Source organism: Tupaia chinensis, unplaced genomic scaffold (assembly GCF_000334495.1).
Source record: "Tupaia chinensis unplaced genomic scaffold, TupChi_1.0 Scaffold000601_1, whole genome shotgun sequence".
In the NCBI taxonomy this organism is placed as follows: domain Eukaryota; kingdom Metazoa; phylum Chordata; class Mammalia; order Scandentia; family Tupaiidae; genus Tupaia; species Tupaia belangeri.
The window spans coordinates 772148-780946 of record NW_006160119.1 but is presented as its reverse complement, the minus strand read 5'-3'; the positions used below and the strand labels follow the sequence as shown (position 1 = coordinate 780946).

At 44.2% G+C, this 8799-nt stretch overlaps 1 protein-coding gene across 3 annotated transcripts in view; it reads right to left on the bottom strand.

Annotated features, from left to right (window-relative positions):
• CPNE4 (copine 4) overlaps positions 1-8799 on the bottom strand; it is a 401350-nt gene that overhangs the window by 32177 nt on the left and 360374 nt on the right. For all 3 annotated transcript variants that reach the window (XM_006158501.2, XM_006158503.2, XM_006158500.3), the window contains exon 11: positions 34-167. In XM_006158501.2, the coding sequence (XP_006158563.1) occupies positions 34-167 (134 nt within the window). The remainder of the gene's footprint in view (positions 1-33; positions 168-8799) is intronic.

Sequence of the window (8799 nt, the reverse complement as noted above, 5' to 3'; positions counted from 1 at the left end):
TGCCGAGGTTCCAGCTGACCCGGAGCCTCTCACCTGTCATAATCTTGGCAAATCTCTCCCACTGCCACCAAGGCCTTCAGGTACTCATTGGGCTGGTAAGGGTGGATGTAGTGCAGGGAGCAGCTGTTCCTGGGGTCCCCGTTCGAAGCAGTGAAGTCTATGGCCACCTGGAAGGGAGACACAGACCAGGCGGCTTAAGGGGAATGCAGCTCTTGGGAATTACGATCATCCACGAGAAGACACAAGCTCAGGAGGAGAAAAGCATATCAGGTAGCCTGCCGACAAGAAAAGGAAGGAGTGAGCGTGAACACCCGCTACTGATGTGGCTGAGGTCATTCTTCAGGTTTAAAAGCCACCTCCCCCAATTCCGCTTCCTCTCTGTGTCCAGATGGAACCTGAGATTGATGTGGGTCAGAAAGCCCGGCTGCTGATCTGTACCCCTGGCCAGCAGGGCGAGGGTAGAGCGTTCGCCTTCTCATTGCACACGGCACCGAGAACAGGCGTCGGTGCTCTCTGGGCAGGACAACTCCATCTCTGTACTACCGGTGAGACCCCTTAAAACCGAACCTGCGGTAAAGACGTGATCGTGGGAAAGTCACTGTCAGAGTCGCCTGTTGCAGAGAGATGTGACACATTTTCTGAAAGAAGCAGCACCTTGTAAGTCATTCGGGCTTCGGGTTCCCACTCACGTAAAAATGCCCCAGGTACAACAGAGAAGATGTTTGCGTCTTATGGCATTCTGTGGGAAGGGAGAAGGAACACCTCTCCATTTCACAAGGAGTCGCTAGCCTAGGGGTCAGAAAGAACGCATGAAGTCAGGGCGTCGTGACCTCTCACTCCTGGAAGAAAGGAGAATAGACTTTGAAGATGGTTGAATCCAGCACGGCTGCCGTGTGGTTGGAATCCTGGACGTGGCGACTGGAACATGCCCAGATCTTGAGAGGATAATGGAGGGGGGATTATGCTATGACTGCTCTCTGTGGGGGCTCCCTCCCTGCCCTCCTCATCTCTCTCTGGTGAGTGTATGTCCCTCTGGCTAAAATAAAAAAAAAGAAAAAGATGTTGACTTAATAAACACTTCTTTATTTTTGGAGAGGTTTTGCTATAGGGCGCATGCACTCGCCAGAAAAACAGAAAGACAGAAAGTGAGAAATCACCTCCCGGGGGGGGATGGCCACGCCGCAATCCCTTCTCCTCCATTATCCTCTCGGGATCTTGGGTACACATGCACACGTGCCCAGCGTGAGTTTAAGCCACCGGGTCCAGGACTCGAATCGCGGTCGACTACATGGGAGTCCAGCGACATAGCCATTACGCCATCTGCTGGTCCCTTAAACACTTCTTAGCAAACCTCAACAATAATAAATGCATAAGCCTGAGGATGTTAAAATGAGAAGAAATATTTCTTCTTATTTCCACCAGATCATGATCTATATAAAAGTTAACGTGGAAAGAAACTGTCAAAAAACGCTTAAGCTTGGGAAGAGGTGGGTTAAAGTGATGTGTCACATGGAAAGGAAGAAATATTCTCGTGTTTCTTTCTGGGTACAGTAGAATACTTTGTAATAATGCTTTCAATCCACACCACTGAGGTCATCCCGCCATGTGCGTCTTGATGCTAAGCTGGCAGTCTGTCCCAGGAGCCGGCTATCTGGCTGGGGCTCCTGAGGCTGGACTGACAACAGTGAATTGCCTGATTTGGTGGTGCTCTACAGAGACAGGAGCGCCTGGTGGAATTCCTTCCCCTGCAGGCAGGCCTCGGGGCTCCTACTCTTCCCTTGGGAATGACCCTGTGTCTGTGGTAATGAGAGATGATTTCAATTCAGCAGATTCTTAGGAAGGGTACGACCTTAAAAAAAAAAAAAAGATGAAAAATAAAATCAACCAATAGTCCTACTCTTCTAGCCTTTTTTGTAGTTTCCAGGGTCGTAACAAAAAGATTTCATCCCAGGGATAAAATCCAGGGAGCAATTATGTATATGGCCACTAGAAGATTTTCTTTATTTTCTGGCAAGTGATGGTTTCTGGAGATAAAATAGCTGTCTTTAGGAGGTGGCCTTCCACTAAGAATGCGCTGTGCGCTTTAAAGTTAGCATTAGCGGAGGGAACAGAGTGAAAGGTCAGGGCTATTTCAGAAAGCAGCAGGAGGCAGTGAAAGATGGGTTAAGTTAAGAAACAAGAGCAAGAAGATGGCTGAGAGTGCCAGTCTGCGGAGGTGGCTGCCGAAGCCTCATTCCCTGGTGCTGGGAGCCTGCAGGGCCACCACGTCCTCGTTTTCCGACACGAGGCAGTTATGGAACCTGTGGTTCCGGAATGCACTCCAATCTTCTCGGCGGGCAGCCCCAGAACAAGCACCCGCTGTTCTCCCCTTCTGCCCAGTAGGCTGCTCTCCTTATTAAGCAGAGCTTGGAGAAGCTGTGCAAAACCTCATAAAATAAGAATGCAGATGTGCCTTCCATGCCATCAAGTCATGGAGCCGGGAGCTGGTTCTGGGAGAAGATTGGAAACAAATGAACTTTGATCATCGGACATTTTTATCTACCTACAGGAAAGAACTCCACTCTTAGGTCCCTTTCTCCCATGGTCAACGAGTGTGGGGAGGCTGCTGTGAGCCAACCTCTGCTCCTGCGGCTTCTTCTTGGCAGCTCCCCCGCCCGCATTTGTAGACATTTGGAATTACCCAGGGAGCCTGATAGGTGGAGACACTGTTTAGTCTGGACCATTTCTTAAATGTCAGGTTAAACTCTTACTCTTCTGTTTCCACAAACCTTAACAAGGCAGTGAAATAGCAAAGCAGGGAAAGACCCCAGGAGCTCACTGGGTCGTTTTCTAGAAATGGCAAAGCATTTACCTCTTCACCCCCTGGTGTCACAGCTTCTCCTAGAGGCCAAAGAAGCAGGGCTTACGCCTCCTCTCAAGGGCCGGTTTCAGAGCTCATCACCGTTTAATCTGGGATATAAAGTCAAGACTTAAGAATTTAAAAACTTAAGCTGGAACACAGTGTGAACACATTGTGCCCTATCATGTTAGGGTGGGGAAAGATTTGCTGAGAAAACTTTTAGTAGGTGAACTAATTCTTTAGGCTTGAAGGGATCAGGCTAGGAAAAGCCACATTCAGCTGGTTATACCGTGTAACGCTGTAGGACTAAAACGCAAGATGCAGAATCAGAGGCAAAGGAGAGCAGAATCGCTTTCGATTTTAAAAGATTGCAGATAAGACAAATGGCCATCTGAAACTAAGAAAAAGGATACTGCTCAGGGTCCCACTAGTCTGGCAGCCTGGTTCCTCTTTCCTTTGTACATGTATCGTTGTTGTGGTTCCTCTTTCCTTTGTACATGTATCATTGTTGTGGTTCCTCTTTTCTTTGTACATGTATGTTGTGGTTTCTCTTTTCTTTGTACATGTATCATTGTTGTGGTTCCTCTTTCCTTTGTACATGTATCATTGTTGTGGTTCCTCTTTTCTTTGTACATGTATCATTGTTGTGGTTTCTCTTTCCTTTGTACATGTATCGTTGTTGTGGTTCCTCTTTCCTTTGTACATGTATCATTGTTGTGGTTCCTCTTTCCTTTGTACATGTATCATTGTTGTGGTTTCTCTTTCCTTTGTACATGTATCGTTGTTGTGGTTCCTCTTTCCTTTGTACATGTATCATTGTTGTGGTTCCTCTTTCCTTTGTACATGTATCATTGTTGTGGTTTCTCTTTTCTTTGTACATGTATGTTGTGGTTTCTCTTTTCTTTGTACATGTATCATTGTTGTGGTTCCTCTTTTCTTTGTACGTGTATCATTGTTGTGGTTTCTCTTTTCTTTGTACATGTATGTTGTGGTTTCTCTTTTCTTTGTACATGTATGTTGTGGTTTCTCTTTTCTTTGTACATGTATCATTGTTGTGGTTCCTCTTTTCTTTGTACGTGTATCATTGTTGTGGTTTCTCTTTTCTTTGTACATGTATGTTGTGGTTTCTCTTTTCTTTGTACATGTATCCTTGTTGTAATGATAGCCTAGCTCTGCATTCTTTCACTTAACGCTGTGTTGTAAACACACCCTCATGACACTAATTCTTGTATTTATGTTCGAAAATGGCTTTCTCATACATGATCCATTTGAAGGTGGTACTGCAATTCATGTAGTATGATCTCATTTGTGGGTAGCTGGGCAGCTTATGGTTTACAATGGATGTTTTTGTGCGTCTGGAAAAAGAACTTTCAAAGGAAATCTTTAATTCTTCTACCGTTTTCTTTCTAAATACCTCATGATATCTGTGTCTTCTGTGCTGTCTATGAGTTTGCAGTTTGCACGTGAAATTTGAGTACCTGTTTTATTTTTAGCTACGGCACCAGGTGCCAAGCCCAGCCTCTCACCCTGCAGTCTCCCCTCACCCCCACCTGGCTCCTCTGAGACGTGGGTGTGGCAGCTGCTCCTGAGCTCTTCTGACTCAAGGGTTCCCGTGAGGAAGAGCTGTCCTTAGGAGTGGCCTTGACCTCTCAGAGATGGTGCTAAATTAGGCGTGTACTTTTTCCAGTCAGAGGATATAGATTAGGTATCAGGTTCTCAAGTGGTCCAGTGGCCAAAAGAAGAAAAAGAATCGTTGACTAGGGCTCTGTCAGCATCATTTATCTCTTCCTTCCACTGGGGCTTTCTCCTTCCTTACGGTCAGACTTTAACCTAGAACGTCTTTCTCCACAATCGCCCTTTTCCTCTCTTGTCTTCCTTCCGTAGTCAACCTTTTTTTTTTCAGTTATATTATATTATATTATATTATTATATTATATTATTATATTATATTATATTATATTATATTATATTATATTATATTATACAGACTTACTCTATTCCATAGTCAGTCAATGAAGCACTAGTTATTCACTAAATGTTGAATACTGTCCAGGAGCAAATTGAGAAAAAGCCCCTACATAATTCAGGAAGAGTTGTAAGAACATGCATAGAGGGATAAGAGAATAAGGAGGAAAGCCTCTGACTCAGTCTGGGAAAGGCAGTAAAGTCCTCTCAGTGAAACTTCAGTTAGGTGTTCTGCAGAATAAGAGCATATGGGGCAAAGGGAAGTATGTAGCCACACACTGGAACAGCAGGGTCAGCAGAGAGAGATGGTGGGAAGGAAGATAGGAAGGATGCAGGGGACCCACCATAAAAAGCCTTGGCCCTAAACTAAACTTAATCCTGGAAGCTGGAAGGAGTCCGTGAAGATTTTAAGGAGAATGACAGAATATGATTTGAATTTTAGGAATGTTATTCTGACAATGTTGTAGTATAGGGACTAGAAGGGGCCAGAACAGAGGAAGACAAGTTTTAGCAGTAGTCAAGAGAGATACAATGAAAACAAAACATCCCTACATTCATCCATTTTTTTCTTCATTTCTTCACTATATAAGAATTCTTGGTTGCCTGCTTGGGCAAGGCTTTGGGCAAAACATGGAGAATAGCAGTAGGAATGGGAAAAGGTTGGCTTTAAAACTATGAGTAGGTAAAATGCAAAGAACTGGTTGACTCATGGCAGGAGTCTAACATGCCCGCCGCGAAAAAATGCATGGATGTACATGACAGAGAGAGAGAAACCATCAACAAGGTTTTGTCACATCGTAGTCTCCTTCCCTGAGCCCTCCAGTTTGTCAGCATCTTGGGCACGCCAGTCAGGAATCCAAACCCGCGTGTGACCATGTGGCTCCCACTGTGGTCCGTGTGCTCCCCACTGCACCACTGAGGCGGGGCCGGCCCTCCTGGACGGCAGTCACACTTGGGGCGTTCACGTCCCTGCCTTCTGCTGGCACCTTAGCGCCTCCACCTCCCCATCTCGTCCTGCTGACAGTGTTTAGAAGATATGTAGTTACTCACCACATCACTCATTGTCGTCACCCTACGGGGTCATTATCCTTGACCTTGTCATCTTCCTGGGCATGTGGGTCACTGCCGCCCCTGGCATCTCTTCTCTTACTGCTTGCTCCTCTTTCCCCTCCTGCTCTATGGGTCTTCTACAATTTCCACCATCAAGTCCCTTTTCTTTCCATATTCTCTTTGGTCCTGCCATCTGGACCCATGTATGTATAGCTCCCGTCTTTCTCCCCAAACCCAGATCCCTAGTTCTCTGTGTCATTTTCACAGGACACCCAAAAGTACTCCTAGCATATAGAAAAAATCACTGTCTTGCCTGGGGCCCCTCCTGACCTCACATTTCTATGAACAGGACAGCCATGCTTGGTCAGGCACAAAAGCTTTGACTCATCTTGGGCTCGTTGCCCCTTTTAATTCCAGTGGCTTCACTGTGTCATAGGTTGAGCTTATGGCCTGTTTTCACAATGCCTTCCCACTGTAGCCACGCTGGTCTACCTTATTTTTACCTGTCCCCAGGACTGCAGTGAGCTTTAATATCTTCTTGCTTCATTTCTCATGCTCTCTCCACCATCTACGCCTTTGCAAACGCTTTTGACTTCTTCGCTAGAGCATGCGCCCACTGCTCCAGTGACCTTTTCACCACCCTTCGGACATTACATTATCCACGAAATGGATAAAGTTCAAAGCCCTTCACATTCTGACCACAAACTGCCTCCCTTACTTGCTTCTAAAAACACCCTATTTGTGCATATTAACCTACATAAGGTTTTGGTATTGAATATCAGAATAAATGATGCATAAGTACTTAAGTTCCTGGGTATGACTTTTAAAACAAAAACCAAGTATAGTATTTATTCACTCAATTTGTTATTTCCCCTAAAATGTACCTCCCTTTGAAGGTTTAGGGTTAACTTTGTTACTGTTCAGCAAAACTATGTTGAGCAACCTGGCACCTGAAGAGAAAGCTGGTCCATCTTTAATATCCTTACGACTGAAGGAGAAGTAGCAGCATCTAGGGAAACACGAGGCTTCCTCCTACTTCTGTTTATAACATGTGTTGGACAGAATCTCTACAGAAAATAAACAGCCCACTCACAAGAGGTGATTAAGGGAATCCTGCAGTTTCAGAGATAAAAGACCAAAAAATAGGAAGCTTTTTTTTTTTTTTTAGAGGTTTTTGCTATAGGGTGCATGCACTCGCCAAAAAGACAGAGAGAGACAGAGAGATAGAAAGTGAGAAATCACCCCCCAGGGGGGATGGCCATGCCGCAATCCCTTCTCCTCCATTCTCCTGTTGGGATCTTGGGCACGCATGCACACGTGCCCGGCATGAGCTTAAGCCACTGCGCCCGGGACTCGAACTGCAGTCGACTACATGGGAGTCCAGTGACATATCCATTACGCTAACTGCTGACCCCAATAGAAAGCTTTGTAAGCAAACACTCACCACCTGAAAACTCCTGATCAGGGGATGTGACATGTGACTTGTTTTTTCTTTTCCCGCCTTACATTCTCAGTGTGCTGCTCAGCCTCACCCTTACAATGCCTAGACAGTCTAGGCACATAGGAGCTGAGCGTCTGAACACGGAGGCTCTGGAAGAATCCTCGCCCCTTTACTGAACCACACAAAAGGGGAGAAACCCGTCTTTGTAAATCAGAACCCAAGACTTCTCTTATGGATACCACATTGCAAAGGACAGGACACACAGTTATAGAAACCTACTCCCAAGAAGTAGCAAGAACGGCTACATCACCGAACGACTGAAGATCGCAGAAGAGCCTCAGCTATGAGAAAACCAGGAAATACGTCCCCAACCGGGGAACACAATGACTTGTCTCCAACTACTGAAGAAACAGAGGGAGTCACTGAAATGTCAAAAATAGAATTCAGAACATTCATAGTGAAAAATGAAATTAACTGCAAGAGAAGACAGACGGCCAACTCCAGGACATGAAGTCCTTCCATGACTTGAAAGAGATAGGCACCATAAAAAAGAATCAAACAGAATGAGAGATGAAAACCGTGATGCAGGGGATCAAAACCTCCCTTGAAAGTATTAATAGCGGGTTAGACCGGGCATAAAACAGTCTCTGATTTAGAAGACAAAACCTCTGACTTAGATAAAACCACTGAAAAGAATGAAAAAATAACCAAAAAAAGAGAAAAAAGACAACATATGGGATATTATAAGACTCTATTAGACACTCAAATATCCTAATAGGGATTCTAGAAGGTGAAGAATCTGACAAGGACAGAGATCTATTCCATGAAATACTTGCAGAAAACTTTCCAAATCTAGAGAAACATGCAGATATCCAGACCTAAGAAATACAAAGAACCCCCAAATAGAATCAACATAAGAAGATCCTCTCCATGGCACATCATAGCCAGATTGGTCAAATTCAGAGACAAAGACAAGATTCTAAAAATAGCAAGAAACACCAATTGACTTACAAAGGTTATCCCATTAGGCTAACATCAGAACTCTCAACTGAAACAATGCAGAGAAGGAAAGAATAAGAAGACATATTCAAACATTCAAAGCAAAACAATTTTAACCAAGTATACTATACCTGGCAAGATTATCCTTCAAATGGGAAGAACAAATAAAACCATTTTCAGACAAACAAAAACTGAAAGAATTCACCAGCATCAGACCAGGTCTTCAAGAAGTACTGAAAGCATATTATATCAGGAAAATTAAAAAAAGACAAACAAATAATAGAACAACAACAAATGCAAGGAAATGGTTAATAAAATGGCAGGGATAATTAGTCAAAAATTAATAATAGCATTGAATATTAATGGATTAAATTCTCCAATTAAAAACCACAGACTGGCAGGATGGATTATAAAAACAAAAACAAAACAAAACAAAACCAGGAGCCCTCTATATGTTGCCTTCAAGAAATGCACCTCAAGGGGCCAGCAGTTAGCATAATGGCTG